The sequence below is a fragment of the Pterocles gutturalis genome, unplaced genomic scaffold (genome assembly GCF_000699245.1).
Source record: "Pterocles gutturalis isolate BGI_N339 unplaced genomic scaffold, ASM69924v1 scaffold52668, whole genome shotgun sequence".
NCBI classification, from domain to species: Eukaryota; Metazoa; Chordata; class Aves; order Pterocliformes; family Pteroclidae; genus Pterocles; species Pterocles gutturalis.
The window spans coordinates 1-22,227 of record NW_010122633.1 but is presented as its reverse complement, the minus strand read 5'-3'; the positions used below and the strand labels follow the sequence as shown (position 1 = coordinate 22,227).

The 22,227-nt window shown below is 37.8% G+C and overlaps 1 protein-coding gene across 1 annotated transcript; it reads right to left on the bottom strand.

Moving 5' to 3' along the window:
* Positions 1–3,272: 3,272 nt before the first annotated feature.
* On the bottom strand, positions 3,273–18,192 carry LOC104464742 (importin-5-like; the record flags this gene model as incomplete). Its single annotated transcript, XM_010077560.1, has 8 exons — positions 3,273–3,360; positions 6,427–6,547; positions 6,636–6,758; positions 9,877–9,981; positions 11,129–11,225; positions 11,471–11,573; positions 12,070–12,262; positions 18,112–18,192. Coding segments are annotated over 8 exons (911 nt in total), but the record flags the coding sequence as incomplete, so codon positions are not given.
* Positions 18,193–22,227: the final 4,035 nt, after the last annotated feature.

The following is a 22,227-nucleotide window of genomic DNA, read 5'->3' as shown; positions in this document are numbered from 1 at the left end:
TCAGTAGGTCCAGAGAGGTTCTCCTCCCCTTCTCCTCTGTCCTGGTGAGACCACATCTGGAATATTGTGTCCAGTTCTGGGCCCTTCAGTTCAAGAGGGACAGGGAACTGCTGGAGAGAGTCCAGCGCAGAGCCACAAAGATGATGAAGGGAATGGAGCATCTCCCTTATGAGGAAAGGCTGAGGGAGCTGGGTCTCTTTAGCCTGGAAAAGAGGAGACTGAGGGGTGACCTAATCAATGTTTATAAATACGTAAAGTGTGAGTGTCAGGAGGATGGAACCAGGCTCTTCTCTGTGACATCCAGTGATAGGACAAGGGGCAATGGGTTCAAGCTGGAACATAGGAGGTTCCGCTTGAGTATGAGGAAAAACTTCTTTACAGTGAGGGTGACAGAGCACTGGAACAGGCTGCCCAGAGAGGTTGTGGAGTCTCCTTCTCTGGAGACATTCAAAGCCCGCCTGGATGCGTTCCTGTGTGATCTGCTCTAGGTGTTCCTGCTCCGGCAGGAGGATTGGACTAGACGAACACTGTGATTCTGTGAAACCAGCAGAACTAAGCTTTAGCGCATAAGAGACCTTTACTGCATGGCTGCTGTACCTGTAGTCTACTGGCATGTTCTCTTGACAATGACTCAGGCAGAAAACATCCAGTCCAGGTGAGGAATTTGTCACTCTCAGTCAGTTCCAGAAGCGAGAATAGCCAAATGTTATCTGTGTAAAGTGACTTGTTACACCCAAGAGAATTATTCCCTACAGAAAAGTGAGAAAGTTTCCAGGACACAGATAACTACTGTTACAGTCTGGGTATGGCTAGCACCTAAAGTTGTTACAGTCCATCCTAGACACCCATGCTGATGGAAAAAACTGAGAAATGGTTCAGAAAGGGATGAATCTACCTCTTTTTTCAAGTATCAGTCAGCCAGGTCAGAAATAGTGGTCTTCAAACTATTATGCTTGAATTCCCAAGTCTCATTACAAACCATAAACAGTCTAGAAACTCATATGTTGTTAACAAAGGTGCTCCCACAAAGATATTGACAATATTGTATTTGTCCTTCAGATTATTAATGTTTAAACAAACAAATGCATCACCAGCAGGACAACAGAGCACAGGCACACAGTTTTGGACCAGAGCAAACCTGCTGAAGTTAATGGCAGCTTTCATCTGAAATTATGTTCCTTGACCTCTTTCCTCCCCACCATTGATTAATATATTCAGTTTGAGGAAATAAAGATAGCCTATCTTAGAAAAATGAGCACACACCTCCCTGCAACGTTTGCAAGGCTTTTGCCAGGAAAAGAGGAAGCTGGATTAACCTTTTCCTCCTTTAGAATTTCACTGCTCTATGAAGTCTGAGCAACAAAAAAATGGAAATGCTAAAATATTCCCTGATGCTTTCCTGTAGGCTGACTCACATCCCCCTTAGTCAGATCCAAACACACCCTAACTAGGCTACAGCCTGATGATAATCAGCCTGTTTCTCGGACTGCACAGAAATTCCAGCCTTCTTATGAAGTTACAAAGACTCAAGCACCAGAAGGGGTTAGCATACACATCAGCTAATCAACAATTCCGCACAAAGGTGAACATCAGTGGTGGGAAACACACAGTAACATGAGTGAACCTGCTAAAAGAAAAAAAACTAACACACACACAACCACCAGAGACTAGCTAATGGCCAGTATTTTGTATCTAAGCCTCAAGCTTTCCTACTATTTTGGAGGGCCAAAGGAGCTACGTTTCTCCTTTAGGCTAAGGTTGTCGAGCATTACTCATTTTCTGATCTTTGCTCACTCTACTTGCAACTTCTAACAAAAAAAGGAAAATTCTCACTCTAAAATCCACAGGCGGCTAAGTTGTGTTTAGAACAAAATTACTCTGCTGACAATAAAAAGAAATCCACATGTCTCAAGGGGATGATTCAGAGTACTTACTAAGCTGGCTAAAGCAGCCCATCTGAATAAAATTCCACACCCCGAAAAGCCTGATGAGGATTTGAACTTTAATATTCTGTTTCCCCTTGAAATTTATCTGAATGAAAAGATTCAAACACTTGACAAACCTGAATGCACTGGAGTCTGACAGTTCTACCTGTATTGCAAAATTTCAAAGTTGAGGAAACAAAACAGGTTAAAAGGGTCTGGTCTACCATACGAGAGGGAGAAGAAAGGACAGCTTGCTTTCAATTCCATAATCAAGGGCATTAAAAAAAAAAAGTATTCCAAGACAAGTAGGAAGTAAACACGTTATTCCATAAATTCCTACATACAGGTTTTACAAGTGTCTTTACATGCCTGATATCTAGGAGAAGTCGCTATGGTAAAATCAACATCACTCCTGTTGCCTATCCTCCTATGAAGATCTCAAAGTGTTCTGTGACAAATCGTTTCAAAATACTAATTACATTTGAGTCTTCAAGGAGATGCCACATGTGGCAAAAAGTGTCCAGACTGGTAAATGAACATCCATGTCTTTACAGAAATGTGGCGACAGTTATCTTTCTACACGTATTTCTGCTTTCTTCTGCTTCATTCTAACTGTATTTGGACAAGAGCAACAGGATGCTGTAGGCAAATCACTGTCATTCTAGGAAAACGTTGCAGCAAGCTACAAAGCATGCAGGAATAAGCAAATCAGAAAGACTGGACATCTTTAGTAGATCTTTCTCACCTAAGACACAACAAGATAAGCTACTGCTAGCCATTCCAGGAGATTTACAATAATAGCAAAATTGTGATATTTTTGAGCTAGATGAAATCCAGCAAGGAATTCCACTATGCATTCTGATGTCCTTCACAGGTAGGCTGCCTTTTTCTTTAGCACCACCTTTTCAAGGGCATAGGTACAGAAAAATATGAAGAGATTGTTTGTAGATGATTAAACAGGTCAGTATCCTTCAGCTTTGGTTCCAGTTAACTTCAGGATAAGCCCTCAATTTAAAGGGTTAGGAACACTGACTTTTGAACTGAGTAACATACATGACAGAAGAAACAGAAGTTTGAAGAGTTAAAACAGACATAAAGACATGCAACTTGTAGAAGTAAATTACAGCAAAACAAATACAGAAATCATTTACTTATTTCCTGCTACGTAACCTACATATATACTGGGAATAGTCATTTATACTGCTCATGACCAAGGGAACAAAATTAGAAGAGTTACTTGAGTAAAGAAAAAGTAATGCACTGCAGTCATTTGCAGCCTGCACTTAAAATCTGCCTTTAGCCACACAAGTTCTGACAACATATGGAGACAACTAGTTTCAAAATTACCTGTCAAAATCATCATCTTCAAGCTCATCTGCATTTGCCCAGTCTTCATCTTCTTCCAAGTCAACCATCATCGCTAACATTTGAGGAACTGAAAAAAAAGTTTTCAACTCAAGTTGCTTTCTTAAAATAGATTCTGAAATAACAAGCACAAATTTTGAGTTCTCTCCTTTCAAAAAAATAATTGAAGAAAAAGAACTCTTCTTCCAGTAGCAGATAGCCAAGTCTGTCAAACTGCATCAGCCAATAATTCAGAATAGATTTTCAGAATATTCAGATCAAGAGCAAAGAGAAGTTGTGTATTTCTTACCAAGACCCATAGTACAAAGTAAGTTTTTTTTTAAATCATCAAGACTATAAAAAGCCAATTCCTTAACGAACTCCAAGTATCTTGAAAGAGACGAAAACAGTATTATATGCTTTAAGAACTCAGATAAACCTCATTCATTTTACTGAAACTCTTGACATCGTCCTCTGAACATTTACTGATGAAAGAGACTATGTTAATTACAGAAAAATAATACTCAACCTTTAGTTTTACTAATATCATAAATTTTCTTCACTGTATCTATAGTGGTCACTTAGCATAAAGCCTTACTTTAAGGATGTCTTTAGGACAGCCTACCACACATCTTGAAGAAAGGCATCACAGTTAACTGTCCTTTACAGTAACCTACCTCAAAAACCAGTAGTCCATGTTGTTGATGAGATTTACTGCAACCAATTAGGTGTACTGCAACTGGTGAAGGTAACAGTATATTACTGTAACTCTATGACAGAGGCACAACCCTAAGCAAACTAACCTTATCATACCTCTGGACAGATGAGAAACTCCTGGTCAAGTGATGACAGAAGAAACTATTCCTCACTGACAGGGGCAAGTATCAAGAAAAGATCAAATTATGGATTGATTTGCTTGATGTTGCTATGTATCTTCAGCTAGAGATTATACCATGGCTGCAAAATCCTTCAGAGAGCTTTTCTATACATACCAAGATAACTTAGTGGTCACTATGAATTCTCTAGCATGATACCCATGTCAGAATTATATACACCTGCTAGTCACTGAAAATAATTTCCTCAAAATAAAAAATGTTATAGCCCAAAAGCTTTTCAGACACACATACTCATAAGCACACAAATTAAACTCAATGTATCGTCACACCTCTGAAATATAGAGGTCAACTATAATCTCCCAGAAACGCTATGTGGTTCCAAAAACTGACCTCAGTGTTCATTGCTACTAACAAGCAAGGCTGAGAACTGTCATCCAAAGCTGCCTGTCATTATATTTAGAACCTGCAAAAGCTTATAAACATGTTTCCTCTTGATGTTTAATATGTGGCTGCCAGTAACTACAGTTTCACAATTTTTTTTTTAAAAATGTAGAGTTGTACATTAAGTTTCAACATTATCCCAACAAGCCCTCAAAACTTAATTATTGTCAATAGATACACAGTTTACAAAAAAGTTAAGGATGAGCCCAGTAAGCCTGCTTCTTGTCATGCCATGACTCCATTTGCTGGAGACTGAGCAAAACTACAGCCAAAGATAGGCTGCAGCTCTAATTTCTCGGGAAAGAGCAATAAAACACTCTGCTATCTCGAATACTGAGCTCAAGGAAGGAATTCTGAACCCAAATGGAATTCTTGAGCAGACAACTGGTACACAGGACACAGACTTACTCCTAAATTGGCACTGTGTTCAGTAAAACCAGCATTAGATTACAGTTTTGCCTAAGACTCAGTTCTAGTTGTGAGGATCAAGTGATCTAGCAACTTTTTAGGTGAATGAAAACAGAAAGCCTTTTAAACTGAGGCACAAAACCAAAACAAAAGCAATCCTTTGTGGCTACCTTTTTATCAGTCTCTGAACATAAGTGCTTTACTAGCTGTGCAAAATAAATGTCTTTCACCTTAGTGATTCCTTAAGAGCAATTTTACAATGGGTTGCAAACCAAAGGCATTTCATTCCCACATAGTGCCTTATCTTAATACAATTTTTTCATTCCTGAACAGCAACCAGCAACCCAATATAAAAGTAATACATTCTAAAGAGATACAAGGTGCTTCTCCACTATGCTGCCTGACCAGATAAGAAGCTTGTAACGATCTGCGGGACATCAAATGTCAAGCGTTAATACTCCCAACAAGCTACAGGAGAGTGAAAACATAGCATTCTAAACATTTTCAAATTTTAAAATATATTTTAAAATAATCTGTTCTTTAAAAAAACCCTATAATACAAGTAAACAAAACTTCTAGTCAATAGCTTAAACACCTAGGCCAAGCAAATCCAGTTTACAACCTTTTCCAGAAGTTTTCTGACTATTTTAATGACATGTATACATGCAACTTTCCCCAGCCTGAGCACACAAATAAAAAAAGTTGCCTTTGAACAGATTGTCTTTATGCAAGAATCCAGACAAATACAAGTGTGACAGAGAAGGAAAAGAATCCTTCTAAAAAGCAGGCTACACAGCTGTGTCAGTGCCCTGATCTACTCACAGAAAGGGTTTAAAAGGCAGAGAAATATCAGTATGTAAAGCATTGCTGCTGGGTTGCCCAGAAGACAGTTACTTTTAGTATCTCAAACAATGCATGATTAAAAAAAAGTGCTTCTCCAAAGAATTTACAATTTGCATGTTAAATAGACTAATTAGACTATCTCTAAGTAGTTATATAAGCATCTGATTTTTAAGTCACAGCTTTAACGCAACACTGAAGCTCAACGTGCATGCTGAATTCCTTCAGTCTTCAGTTGCCAGCACCACACAGTATCTGGCCTACATACTAAACTTCTAATGTAGAACTTCAGAATTAAATGCAGCAACTTTTTTTTTTTTTTAACAGTACAATTTTCCAAAGCCAGAAGAAAAGCATGAAAGCAGTATTTTCCTTGGAAACACCTAATGAAGAGTCTACTGTATTTTTATTCAAATTGTTGCTGGCTGCATAAGCACAGACTAATTTATGAAGAGTCATAATAAGAAGGGGTTTTTTCCATAAGAAAAAACTAAATTCAGTGTCACCTAAAGTTATCAGCACCAGCAAAGTCTGAGTTAGACACAGTTTTGCCACTGACCAACTGCAAAGTCAGTTTAAAACTGTAAAGGAAGACAAATTGGTTCCACAAAGAAAATGAGTAAAATACTTACTGGCTTGTGCAACAATGTTTGTATGCCTCCTCAGCATAGCAGCCGCAGTTTCTGACAAGACCACAATTACTTCAAGTGCCAACTGACGCTGCATGTTACTGAGATTGGTATCTGCGCACAACTACAATCCAGAAGATCAGAGCAAATTGTTACAACAAAAGTTTTGGGTCAGGAAGAGTGATTTAAAAAAAAAAAATTACTAGCTTTACCTTCAGACTTAGTTGCAATGTAGGTTCTAAATGTGGTCGTAAATACTTGGGAACAGAATCTGCAATTTCTACAAGGGACTTCAGGACAGAATCATCATTTTGGTAGCAGGAATCATTTACGGCCTATAAAGAGATAAGATGAAGATAAGATCAAAAAACCCAAATAATACTATGAATGGGACCACTGTTACAGAATAAATTTGATCACCTGTATTCTTTTCTCTCTGAATAGTCTCATTTAGCATTTGTGGCTTAGCATTAGTAGCTAAAGTAGCTGAAGCCTTAGGCCACAAGAACCGATTGAGAGTAAACTTTGTGACAAAACTAATGCTGCTAACAAAAACCGAGTCGAATCTGGCTGACAGGAGCAGAATGAAGATAAGGACCAAGGAGACAATTTCAAGAGAATGAAGTAACTTCAGGTGGCCATCCCAGCAACAGTGAGAAGCAGTAAGAAATCAAGAGACCACTGAGGAGATTTAAGTGGTTAGACTTAGGGATCAGACGATGGGTGGTATGGGTATAACTGAGAGGCGTGAATTGGGGTAGGGGTCCATTTGACCATTATTAGTTTAAGACAGACACTCAGAAAAAAATAAGGCTGCATATCAGAGATGCCAACATGCGTAAACACATACTATGTTTTGACAAGTACAACTTCAAAATGTATTTTAAATAAAGAAAAAAAACTCAAAGTAACTTTAGCCAAAAGAAGGAAAATGAGCCCAAGTCCTTTTTTCCCTGTTCTGCAACAACAGCTTTGAATAGCTTATGCTTACAAACACCAGGAATCTCAAGATTAAATAATTTATTTTTTTCCAGACAACTCTGGAGAGCTACCAGACTAAAGCAGACCTTTCAGCCTTCAGTCATGGGGCAAAGGAAAGAAAAAGAAATCTAGCTTTTTGCAAGTATCTTTCCTAACCCATAGCTACATTCTAAAAAGCAATTTAAAACTCGCTTTTAACTGACCAGGTTGATACTCTAGTACCAAACAGCACAGTTTTCAATGGTGTTAAAACTCTTCTAGAATTCGGACACAAAAACCCAGACCTCTAAAGAAAAAAAGTCTTTAAACACTCTTTTGGGGTTTTGAAAGGAATTTTCATTAGCAAAGTATTTGATGTCTTCCTAATGTAGAAACATCTTTTTAAAGTGAATAGCTAGGTGTTTTTTAATACTCAAGTCTAGAATTCATCACTTTTGACAATGCCACTCAAACAGCCCACACTTTCAACATAGAAGCAGCATCTTCTAGTATCAGAAATGTTCTGGGAAAAAAGACTGTCTTGGTTAAAGCCTTTTGGACTAATAGTTACCACTCATCTTCTGATTCTGGCAAAGGATAATGTGATATTTACTGGAAGTTTCTGTAGAACTCTGTATTTTATACCCATTGCAACTTCGACAGTTTTTTAAAGCAAGACTAGGTTTCTGAAGAAAGAACTTCAAAGAACACAGTGAGCCCCAAAAGGCAGAGGCATTTTTCTCTCATATCAAACACCAATAACCGTAGAAGTCAGTTAAGTTCCATCTGCTTTTACCTCCACCGCAAGATAAATCTCTTGGATACAAGTTTCAGCTATTAGTCCTGAAAGTTCAATTTGCATCTTAACCACTATAGACACTACACTGAAAGGACTGAATTGCAAAGTCAGAATTTTATTTTTAGCTTTTTTTACCATGCCAATATTTCAACAAAATGAACTTCAACAGTAACAAAAAAAGCATTCAACTGTCTCCAAAGGTCACTCACCACTATTCTAACACATCCCATCTCCTATTTATAAACTCAGATCTTCATACTCATCTTGTGTTACCACAGCCAGAAAATCTAGTCCTTCTCGCAATAAGTACTTTAAAAAGATAGATTACATAGCATAATGCTGTGCTATATGTTTGCAAAATAAAGCTTGAAAATGCAAGCCAGGTGCATGTGTTTTTACAGCCTAAAATAGTAGCACTGAAACTTATACCACACAAAGAGGGCTATTAGACTGAGGTCTAAAAACAACATACTATTTAATTGCCAAACATCAAGACGAATGGTATGCTCACCCCAAATCCTGCCTCACTCCCACTCATACAGTACTCAGTAGCCAAGGTCCTCTCCTCAGACAGTTACAATTTTTGGAAAAAACAATTGTTACTGTCAAAGTCACAGACAAGGACCAACTACCAAATAGTGACCCCTCAACATCAAAATACTTACGTTGCATACACTAGAGCCTATTTTCAAGTTCAGTTTCAATAAATTTTCAAGTTTCAGATTTCAATAAATTCCTCTCTGTTTCCATTTCAGATCAAGCAGAATTCCATCAGTTGCAGAAGCCAGTAAACTTGGAACAATTTTTCTTCAGCTTGCCACAAAGCACACAGACAAAGTTTATAGCTTACACTGTCAACAGGAACCTGCTGTACTGACTGCAGCAAGAAGTCAGTCTTTAACCTAAATATAGCCTAACTTAAAATTGCCAAAAATTCACTGCCACTTTTATCACAGGTACTTCGTTATTTCCACTTTTTCTTAATGTAGAAAGGGAACTGTACTGTGAAATTGTCATCCTTCAGACCTCAAACCATTTCTGTCTCTGGTTTGGCTTACAATAGGCTTCCCCTCAAAAGTAAACAATCTCATACTAGAATTACAACTTTTGCTCAAATTCATCCATCTTGAAAGACGTCTAATCCAGCTTCAGAAATTATGAAGCTTAAAAAGGCATTTTGTTTGCAAGTTCCTAATTTATCAAATAAAGAACATTTGTCCAGACTCTTGTTCTTGCTCTGAGAATCTTTGTTCAGAATAATTCCATGCTTTCCTCTAAATTGAAGAGATACAGAATATCATGGGTCAATGGATTTCCCAATTACTGATTACTTTAAATATGGGCTACCCTGAGATTTAAAGTATATTTCAATATCACGGTTAATTTAAAAGCTGTACGATTTTGAATTAAATCCCCTGTGAAAAATTTTAACTCATTTATCTAAGTAACACTGTATAAATTTAGCAGCATTGAACTATTTTCCTTAAAAGCCTGTCAATTAGCTTGTGTTTACAAAAATCCTTATCAGTTTCCACTGTATCTTGCTGGTGACTGATGTCAGGCTAAGATACAATGAATCCAGGCCTCAGCAAAAATTCATATGCTACACAAATTTGCAGACCAATAACTTACATTTGGATACAGTCAATATAGACAGTAATGGCACATTAAGTGTTACTTGTGCAGTTTCTTACCTGCAAGATTCCAGGTAGCAAGTCTGCAAAATGTTTAAGAAGGGGAAGATTGTGCTCATTAGCAAGCACAAATGCAGCTGCAGCTCTAGCAGACAGAGTCTTGATCTAGAAGAGAGGCAGGATTGGAGACAGAAACATAAAGAACTGATAATGAAACATGCCTTTGTTTTCTTTTAATATTAGGCCCACTGTGAGACTATATTTTGTATTACCATTTCCCTTTTACATTTTCCTACTAGATACAGCAATTAGTTTTTAACATGGCCTTTACGCCTTACTTCAAAATAAGGTAAAGCAATAATGAAGATCTTCAGCATCTATGTCCTCTATGATACAAAAAAAGTTTATCATATTATGAGGTGGCAAGTATTCTCAACTTTTGTTTTTGCTTGGTTCCTCTTTTGGTGTTTTCTTGGTTGGTTGGGTTTTTTTTTTTTAAACAAAAGAAAAATGAAAGAACCTATTGTTTTCAACTTCCATCCCAATTTCAAATGTGTATACAAGTGTCAAAGGCCCATTTTTCAAAAAGTGTGATCTAAGTGCTTAAAACATGCTTCTTTAAAGGCATGACTTGTGGTACTTTAGAAAATGTTACTCAGTTGACTTTCAAAGGTCAGAAAAAGTAATCCATGGGGGAGCAGCAAACTGAACCCATATACCACAGCAGGGTTTCCTATCCTTGCCCAGCGTTTTCCACAAGAAGAGAAATACTTTCAAAGTACAATTCTCTGCACAAATCAATAAATCTGAAGCCTCTCAGAAAAGCAAGGCTTGCTAACATGCCCTTACAGCAAAGCATCCACAAACAGCTCAAGGAGCTGTCATACATTCAGAGTTTTGAGACATACTGTGTACATATACTATGTGTAGAGATACTATGTACCTCTAGTGTTCAACACAAGAACCAGAAAGAGAGCTTAACAAGGAGTTTCTGACCACTCACGCTGCTGGCTAAATCCTGTGGCTCTGCTTTGGGCCACTACAACTGCATCTCTCGAAGCATAATTACTAGGGAAGAGTCTGGGCCTAAGCAGCACAGATATGAACCAGCCAGTCAGCTTTAGGACCATGAAATGGCCCCTTTTGTTTTTGCAGTAGGCATAGTCAAAACTCTAGATGTACATCAGTTTCAGGTAATGCAATTCTCTGGTTGGAATCTAGGGTTTAACCTTTATGCTTGAGACTACTACCTTAAGTTTCAATGCTCAGAACATCAAAACAAACAAAAAAAAGAACAACATAAAGGTCTTACTGAAGGATGCTCTTGATCTTGCATACACTGAACCAGCATTCTCTTAATAACCTCCAAGTAGTGTTGCTGCTGATTCCCAAAAATCCCAGGAAAATTCCTAAAGATAAGAAAAGACCAAAACATTAATAAAAATCCACATAGTTTAACCGTAACTGTTATTTTAAACATATCCATTGTTTAAGCTACAGATTGTAACTGTACATGTAAGAGTTAAGTACAACACAATACAGGAAAATAAAATATATATGATTGCTTGTTAATTAAGTTGTGACAGTTTTTCTTACTTTTTTACAGACATGATTTGGCTAACCTGCAAAAACACAGCAAGGTCTGAAAGCTTACCAGAAAATATGTAGAGCAGCCTCACGCAGTCCCACATTCTGAGAGCTGACAGAGTCAAATAAGAATTTCAGAACTTCTGGCCACTGGTTGTTGCCATCTTCATCTAGATTAAACACAACAAAGTGTTAGGATAAGCAAACTTAAGAGTAGTTCAGTCTCAGTTATGCAGGGCAACCAGTCATCACTACCAAAAATTAATTTCAGAAAAAGTGATCCAAAGATGTGTCCAAGTCACAGGTAAAATATGGCTGAAATGTTAAATCTAAAGGCACTCAGGAACAGAAGATGATCTCTATTTACTGCTATATAAAAGCACTCAAAAAAGAAACTGACAGATGTTCTCATAACATTCAAGAGAACTTGATTTGTAAACCTCGTACAATCTCACCTGAACTCAAGTAATTTAAAAAGCAGAGTTAAAGAATCTTATTTTTACCTTATCAAGGATAATGTTAACAAATACTAGGTTTTATTTTAAAACATGAATCAGTTAGCACATCATGAGCAAACTTCTACACAAGACTAGAGAACAAGAGATATTAATACAACTACTATCAACACATAAATATTCTACCACAATATCAGCCTATATAAAGTACCTATTAAGTTCCTGGCCAATTCAGCAACGATGTCACAGATTTTTTTCCTCATACTGGACTGTGTTTCCAACTGAATAATCAACAGCAATCCACTTTTGACAGAGGTCTGATCATCAGGTGAAAGAGCTGGATAAACTTCTTCAAAAGCAGAAGACAAAAGCCTTCGTAGAAGGACAGCTGCCATCTGTCTAGCCTATTGAATAAGAAAGCATGTATGTTAAAACGTTTTGATATTATAATCATGCTCTTATAAGGAAAGACAATCATGCTTCCAAATTATTGGTTTTCACTGTGTAGACTTGTTTGGTGAATGGAATCTCTCTCAAGTAAAGCATGGCAATTATGATAGGATGCAGAAAAACCAGTACAGACACCAGTTCACAACCATGCTTCTGACAATTACAGCTCTCCAAAGAAATAATCATTAAATCCACTGAGTTGGTTTTTTTTTTCCTAGAGATGAACCTTGGACATATTTTGTGGTAAGTTAAGGACTTCGCTGCATTACTGAAATATGTTTAAAGCATGTCTTCTTTTCAATTTAAAATGGCCCACAGAAATAACTGTAATCCAGAAAGGACTTTTTGCATTAACAAGTCACTTAATGGGACAACTTTGTCAGACAGTTAACCTGTAAACCCTCCTTCCCTTTCTCAAACAACCAAACTTCACCCTAAAGATTCAGAAACCTAGAGTTAGATTTTCACAAATAAAACTCTACTCTGAACAAAAAAAAAAACCAACCCAAAGTTTTCAGCCTTTTGCAGACCTATGATGAAATGTTTTTCTTTAAACTTTAATTTGAGCACAGGAACCTCAATTCCACACATTACAATCTTCTATGCTTCCTGCTTGCGTACATCAAACTCTACAAGAGGAGGTATGTATCTGTATTTACTTACAACTATACAAGAACTAGAAGCAAAAAACATGGCTGAGTAATTAAAAATTAATAGAGCAAAACATGCAATAAAGGCAAAAAGACACATGGAGTATCTATCAAGTTATTCAGAGTTCTATGTTCATTAGCTAGTGTTTCTCGAAGGAGAAATGGTAATTAAAAACCACCCCCCAAACTTATGAAGTTTAACACTTGTAACAAAACATTACATGTCAAATCCTCATGAAAAAAATAATCCAATGCCACACACACTCGATTTTTTTTCCTGAGATATTCTTATTTAATGTGTACTCGAACAAAACCCAGTTTCATTTATAACGGCCTTTGTAATTAAAAAATGTTCAATGAGCAGAAGAACTAATGGAGTATGATTTCCAAAAGATCCCTCAACTATAACAGAGCAGAACCTATAGATGAGAAACACAAACTCCTGCAAAGTCTCAACTTCTAACATACCCTGTAAAAATCAGGTATTGCTAGAACGTCACCCAAGATTCTATTCTTCTTATGTTCTACAGTCTCCAGACTCATTATGCCTTTTTCCAATCTACCCAGCTCTCTTCTATACAGCCAAAGAGTAGTGCACACAAAGCATCTCTATACTAGCAGAAGGGAAGGACTAGAATTGGACCTTACTCTAGATCATTCCTTACCTCCTCTTCCTCCTCAACAGCTCCAGTGTGGACCAAAGCCACCACATATGGAGGATTAGCAGAACTTCCCTTGTAGATCTAAGGAAGACAGCAGGTGAATAAAGAGGGTCACTGTGCCCACCTGTGCTGTAGTTCCCACATAAGCCAAGGTTCTTTAGCAATAGGTTGCCACACAGGGAACATCAGTTCGGAAGGGAAAAGATTCTTTCCCACTGCCTCTGGGAATCCCACTAACAATGTGTCCATAACGGTACCACAATATAATGGCATCCTTCCTACCATCCCTAGAAGGCACCAGTATTGTGAAAGATTAAATTTCTCTGCTTTAGCATGGTGAACTTACACAGGAGAAGCCTTGACTGGGGAGGAAGTTTTCTGGGACTAAACAAGGTACACACTCTTGACGCAATGTGTTCCCTTACTCAGGGCATCATGTTTCTGTGCATATTCTCTGACATCTGATAATGGCTGAACTCACATTGTATTAATTCCTTTCCTGAAGTACTAATAGGTGGCCAGATAGGGAATAGAGCTTGTTTTCATAAAGCACGTAGTCTCAAAGATAAGAATTTCCACCTCTGAAGAATTTAATTTAAAATATTAGAAGACTGACAAACACAGACTGTTTGCTAAGTAAAAACACAAGTAACAAGGCATACAGAAAGACACAAGATCGGTACTACAGGAATTAGCTCCTGGTTATTGTTACTAGCTTAAAAAAAAAATTCCCTAATTCCCTAAAGCAAATTCAAATGTTTGAAGGAGTGACAAAGAACCAACTGATTTTTAATAACAAATGGCACATTTTACTCAGCAGATATTCACTTATAGATGAAAATTACCATTGTCAATTTGACGAACATGGCTGGATTAATGGCAGTTCTGGGGCTGTTTCTTCTGGTTTAAGGAATGAAGTATGTATTTTTCACACACACCAAAGGCTCCTTTTTATTCAACTATTACAAGATATGTTCCCAAACAAGCATTTTAAAATCCTGCAACTTAGCAGCTATAGCTTTTAAGGAGAATAGGAACAATATAAAGTGTACATCCATAAAGAAGAACTTCCATCTACCGATGAAGCACAAAAAAGCAGAATTCTCTCCTAGCATGGGATTCTTCTGCACATCTAAATTGCTGACTCACAATTGGAATATCAAAGGTACTAACATGAAAAGTAGCCCTAATACTCAAATTTCAACATACCACTTCTTATTAGTAGAATTTACAGTACTTTAAAAATGTTCTAGGATTTTATGAATGATGAAACCAAGGCACAAGAAGAAAACCAACTTGCTGAGCAGGGCAGCAGAAGAATTATGAACAGAAATCTGGGATACCATGTTCTCCACTGGCATTCAAAGTGTCTAGGTAATCCTCGTTTAGCACGGTCACAGTGATTTTTACTTTTGTTTTACTGACCCTTTTATGTTCTCAAGGAAGAAAACACGCATGAATGGAAGCAATCAATATTTAGGACACTGTCCCAAGATGGACTCGCACAACCTCTTTCGGGGATCCAGCCCCATGCGGAATTCAAAGTACGCAGTGCCTAAGGTCCACATACAACTCAAAGACAGAACTGTGGTGCATCAGAAGCCTATGGGCTGCCTTCCTTCCCCTCCAAACGCTGAACAGGAAGCTGCCCACAGCAGTAATTTTCAGACTAAGGAATGCAACCCCTTCATGTGACAATATGGAGAGGGGGAAGGGAAAAGTCAGAGCCCTCTAAGAGGGCTGTGAGTACAGCAGACACAATTTTACACAGCATTTGTATTGTATTTCACAGGGATCAAAATTAGTCAACTGTAAATTAGGATACAATTGAAAACGGCCAATCCAGGGTTAACAAGGAAGAAAACAAATGCAGAACTTTTGCTCCTTTCTAAGATTTGGTGGTAAATCAAAACTGCAAAGGAACAGCCTCTAACACCTGAGACATACCCTGAAAATAAAAATCATCAAATAAACTGTGAAGATGCACCACCTTTCTGTTCAACCCTTTAAAACGCAGTTGCATAGGAAGGAGTCCTAACTTCACAACACTGAGACTCCCCATTCAGGAGGTTGGAGACCTGGGTTCAGGCCTCTCCTCAGCCTCAGGTGTACAAACTCGCGTATCATCTGGCACAGAAGAGTTCTAACTGCTCAGTCAGATGCTTCCCTCCCCTTTTGTGAACAGCGTTACTCTGTTATCAGGAAAGCATGAAATGAGAAGAGAGGAAAAAGGCGATTATTTCCACAGTTTAGGCATTTGCTTAGGAGAAAACCTGTTATACACGTGGCTTTTAAAAGATTTCTTTCTGATCTAGCTTAATGGTTTTTTTCCATGTCAAATGCAAGGGGTCCCAGGAACAGGATGTGAATCTCTGTTTCTCCATTTAAATGCCAAAATTACTAGGTTGCAGAGTCAGAATTCTCCCAACTGCTGTCCAAATAGTCCTATGAATCTTGTGTTCTCTACAAGACAGCAGCCCATCTCCTGCAAACAGGATGGAATATTTTCTTCAGCCTATTTTTCCTGAGAGGGGGCAAAGCAATACAGCGGCTTCAGGATGAAGAGGGATCTGAATCTAGCTTTCCCACAATCTGGGCAAAGGGAACTTTAAAGTGCTAAGGCTTCTTCCAGCAGCCTGTGCTCACTGGTGTCAGTACATTCAATGTTCTCAGACGATACATTACAGGCCCAAAGCCCTATCCACTGGTGACATATGCACTATTCTGCCCAACATTTGGATCTGAACAAAACATATGCAGACACAAAATGCCTGATTGTTGATACCAGCAGCATACTGAACACGCTCAGAATGCTCTCCTACATGTTTATATGCAACGTTTAGGCCAAGTATGGGGATGACTTTACTTGGGCTCTAATTAGGCTACTATGTATTTGGATTTACAGGGGAGAGGTTGTTTGCAGGTTTTCTTAACCAAAAATTTTTTGAGTCCAGGACCTAATGTCTACTTAAGTTATGACCTAACATTTAAACGCTTCTTTGATTCATCCATTACTGGAGTTAAATGTCAAGTTATTCTACAAATGTTAATCTCTTATGTCTTTGGTAAGAGTAACTTCTACAGATGAAAAGTTTCTTTGCACTTGAGTAAATTGGAAGCCAAGTCATTGGTAAGATTCTGAACAAGTTTTAGACTGGGCTATTTCCTTAGCTGATGGGAAGGGAATAAAAGCAGTAAACACATGGAGCAAGTATTTATTTACACAAGCATGACTTTGTACTTGTCAACTCAGTCTTATCAAATGTACTCAAAACAGAAGCACGTGCAATGCAGCTACAACTTCTAGGGCATAGTATTATCTGATTATTCTGGTTATTATATTATATGATATGATATGTTATGATATGAAAAACAGGCAGCAGTGCATCTTCTTTTTCATGGCAAATTTAAATACAGGAGAGACTGCTCTACAGCCTTCTTTTATTTGAAACATCTCTGAGGAGCAAAAGGGAAAAGTACACAGCTCTTATGCAACCAGTTGCTAGCATAATATTGAAGGATTCTGTCAGAAGAACACTGCTTTGTAGGTAGATACGCATCAGTATTAGTAAGCTGATACTGAGCACTAAAAAACACAAATAGCTTCTACTTATAAATTTAATAAAATCAATCAGAAGAGATCATTATCCAGTGAGAAACAGCACACTTACACTCTTCTTATAATATTGTTCAGAAATTCTACATGCTACACCCTTCTGTCATTCAGTAAAACTCTAGATTTGAAAAAAAAAGTCAAATGTTTTCAATTTTAAGTCACTCTGAAGTTTGTAATATCTTGAAAGCTTAGTAGTTCTTTACTCTGCATATCCAAGCAATTAACAGTTTTACCAGTAAGTACTATACCTGATTGCTAAAGTGTGTGAGCCTTTACAAAATTAAGGAATAACTAAAAGGCACACTTACTGTACGCCCACAGAAAAATTTTATATAGCGCTCAGACTGCTCTCAATTCATTCTATAACACTGCTGGACAACTTGACAAGCATATCCTCCCCAAATATGACAAAATACAAAAGCCATATGAATAAAACATGCAAAACAACTGCTACCGTATCTCCCCCCAATTCTGATTTGAGGAGCACAAGAAGTTTCACATGAAAACAGGACCTCAAAATGGAAAGCATTTCTCAGCTGTAACTTGAAGGAACATCACAGTAACAGTCATATATTAGTTACACATTTTAAGGAAAGAACACGTTAATTAAGCAAAACACACAACCATAAAACAATGGAGATCTAAGCACGCAGGAAAGATTAAGTTTGAAACTAAATATCCTACATCAAAAAGCCTCAGCTGGTAAAACTGATATGCAACAAACTAGATGAGTGGTCCCTCTACAAATCTGCAGTAAATTAAGATGATTCAGTTAATGCCTGACTTGTTCATTTATCCCCAAATGACCAGCACTGATTTCTTCCCCCCTTCTCTAAGTTGAAAATCTGCAGAATTCAAAAATTATTTAGACATACCTCCTCTGCAGCAGCAGTATTCCTGATTGCTTGTAGGAGGAACGTGATCTTGGATTGACCTGGAATATTGTCATACGTCTCCTGCATAAAAAGGGATGCAGCTTATTGTAAACATGTATTAAGCATTAATATAAAGTGACTTTCCTTTTAAAACAACTTCAGTATCCATCCAGTTAACAGAAAATAAAAGAGGAAAAAAAAAAAAGTGAAACCTATCAAAATAAAAATTTCTGAACTATTTTAAAACCATGAGTTAAAGTCTTAGCTATCTAATAAGACCTGCCATATTGGAATGATCTACATATGCATTACTGGCCATTTACAAGATGAGCTAAGAAATACAACATAAACAGACCACGTATCCTCCTGGAAATACAACATATACAGAACACATATCCTCCTGGGATCCACCATAGCTCCTATTACATCAAAGGATTAAGAACTTTGGAAGCCCAAGACTGAACTATGACCAACAAGTTAATAACCACTGACAAATGTACAGTTCAAAAATTTGTTCAGTTCTTTTTTTGAACCTTTTTACGACCTTTACAATGTCACGTGGCAGCTACACATCTCAACTACACATTTTGAATAAGAACTTTTCATTTTTTAACTCCTGCCTAAATTTCAGAAAGAGACTACTTAGTCTCCCCTTAGGAAAACCTTCTTAATAGAATTGAAAGTTCAATGAGTTCAGTTCAGTTACATTGTCTTACACACTTCTGGCATGCAGTCCATTCACTATGGCTTTTTAAATTAGATTGTTCCTTAGAAGCTAGAGTGAGCACACAACAAAATAACTTTTGCTATCTGAAACATGGTATACTTGAGCATTTTAAAACTACAAATTATTGTTTTAATATACTAAATCTACGTAGGAAAGAGCAGGGGAACTACAAGCTGAAGAGCAACCACTTAAAACGTTCAGAAATAGTTCTATACTTACTAACTCTGAGTTATTTTTTGTGGCTATAATCTTGAAGATAAATAAAGTCACGCTTTCCAAATACTGACTATCCCATCCTGAACTCAAGGAACAAGGCTACTACACAAAGCCCAGGTTCCTTTCAATCAGTTCCCTGCCTGCCTACTTCCCATTCTTACCATTGCAGCAGCTCTTTCTAATGCTCTAGCAAACTTACAAACCTTCACAGGATCCCTGCTATTTTCAATAAAGTAGTTAACCCACCACACATTTAATACTAGACATCATCTTCCTGTACTTTCTGTACCCATTTCCTAGTAGACCTCATCCACTGAGTCAATTCTTACTTCGTACTATCTAGTTGATAATATACACTCACAGTCAATGAGACTCTGAACCTCCAACGAATCCCTGCATTTAATCTGTTTCATAGAGACTGCAAAACTAAGAGAGGTTTAGGGTCAGAAAAGAAAGTCTTCTCAGAGTAACCACATACTTATATTGTACTATTATCTACAAATACAAAGACAAATACAGAAACAAGACAGTTCTCTAAACACAGGGCCAGAATGGACCTGAAGCTATGCTTTCATGGACAGCTGACGCACAGTAGAACCTGACATCCCTCATGCCAATTCTGATAATAACGAAATTCTGAGTTGTTTAAACTCAACAGAAATGGCAGCAACCTATCCAGTTATTCACTGGCATAATTCTGTCAATGCAACAAATGGGATTCAGAGGATGCTAAAGAGCACCAAGGCAAGGCAGGCAAGAGGGACATACAGCCAAAACCAGAACCTTCCCCCTGTGCTGGTGGATGAATACTTTGCTGGCTCCACCCATCTTAATACTGGTGCTGGCTACACCCTAACTACATTCCATGATCCTGCTACATCTTCATGGCATTCTTTCAGCTCACAGTTAGTTCCCCAGCTACCTTATCTAGAGGTACACATTTCTCACACAGCATGAGTAATTTTCAGAATACATGCAAGCAAATACACTTACTACTCATGTTCTTCCAAACCTGAGAAACAGATTTTAAAAAATAGGTTAAAATCACTAATACAAAGTAAATAAAAGTTTATCAGAAGGTAAGAAAAACACAAATAAGAGAAGGAGAGGCTTTTATAGCCAACAGACAATATTCCAGTAACTTTTAATAGGAGATAAAATGAATGAACCAGGTTTCAGTAAACTGGTCAGAACAAGTTATGAGTGTGCCAGAACATACATAGAACCATATACTTAAATAAAAGCAGGTTTTAGGCGATTAGACTTTATTCCCCTCTTGGTTTTTTACAGCTTTCACCACACTCCCACCCAGAGTATGACTCTGCATCTAGTCTACATCAAGTTGAGCCTTCAACATAACACCCTTCATTCAAATTTCAATGACCAGACCTATTAGAAATAACACAAGTCTGTCTCCTTCAGTTCCCTGTTTATCCATTTCTCATTCTTACTTTTTTTCATTGGACACAAATGAAAACCTACTATTCAATTTACCCACAGTTATATGAATCCCTCTAGTATTCAGTATTGCCTTCCAACAGTAAGTATGCTTTAAAAAACCTGATTGGACTATGCAGATGTTTAAGATCAAATATGAGTCCTATATGATTTTGGTAAGCAGATACTCTAAAGGTTATACAATACTTTCATCCAAAGAAATCTTATTTCAAGAAACAGACAAAAAAAAAAGTCAATCTAGCTACACTGTAGAGAGACAGATTTGTATTTCTACATACAAGTTCACTAATCCACCATGAAGATGACCGAGCTGGGTTATTCACAGCTGTGCACAGTGGAAGAATAAGAGATAACAGGCATACATTGAAAAAAGGAGGTTCAGACTGGATAGGGGTTCAGACCTTTTTGCTCTAATGAGGACAGTGAAACAGGAGTGGGTTGCTCAGAGAGCTTGCGCAGTCTTCATTCTTGGAGGTTTTCAAGACTCAATGGGACAAAGCCCTGCGTGACCTGGTTTGACCTGATAGCTGATGCTGCTTTGAGCAAAAGATCACACTACAGACCTCCTGAGGACCGTTCCACTCTGAATGATCTCAAACCATAAAAATACTTCCAACAGACCTTGGAAATATGCAGAAACAATGCCAGATTCAGTGCAGTTATACTACTCACTTTTATTTGTATATGAAGCTAATGGACTAGAAAAGCTTGGTAATCTATCATGACAATTAAGGTTTCTTATTCTGATTGACCATAGTGCATATGTATCTATCAAGATTAAAAACCCTCCAACTCAGTTCCAAGCAAGTTTCTGACAGAATACGCCACTTGTAGGAATTTTAAGTTTTAGACTTCTTTTCCAAGAATGTTTTATTTCACAGGCATTATGACATAGCTGTCCAACAAATTTGCTTTGTTACAATCTTAATAGAGTTCAAAAAGTTCAGAAATGTTATGGTACATGCAGGCAGTTGAGAAGAGAAAGAAATTCAGCTCCCAAGGAATGGCCTCCATTCCATCTCTGTGTTCTGGAGCGTGGGAATAATTCTTGCTGCTTCTCTAGGAAATGTTTGTGGTAATCAATACTGAGCTCTACTAACTTTCTAAAAATGTGTGTCTCTCCTCCTTCTCATTCCCAAATTATACTTTAGGAATTGTCATTGCAGCATCAGGAACAATAATACTTTTTATTCTTCACCAAACAATGCGCTGAACTCTGCTGACCGCTGAAGTGATGAGAGCGATAAAAGACCCGATGCAGCCATGCAGTTGGAATTCATGCTAAACCTAGACGCTAGTATTTAATTCAATGGGAGAGATTCCCCACTAGGCTTGACAATGGAGTCTTAAGCATGACAGAGAGAAAGAATTAACGTGGCTTAGCCATCACAAAGAATTTTAGCTGAAATAACACATCTGAAAAGTTTGTGCTGATAACAGAGAAACTCAGTATATTGAACATGCTTCTTTTCGTGAAATATTTCTTAGCTGACGGAACACTTGAATACGTGGCCCATTCCAAAGGTAAAAACCAAACTACTGTACGGAAAGATAAGAGGTCCGAGGTGGGCACAGCCCCCCTGAGAGACGCTTCGGGAGCGCAGAAACGAGGCTTCAAGTGCAGCCACCCCCCGGGGCCCGGCAGCGCGCTTCAATCACGCTCCCCCGATCCCCGCACCCACGGAGGACCGACACCCGCCCTGACCTCATCTGGT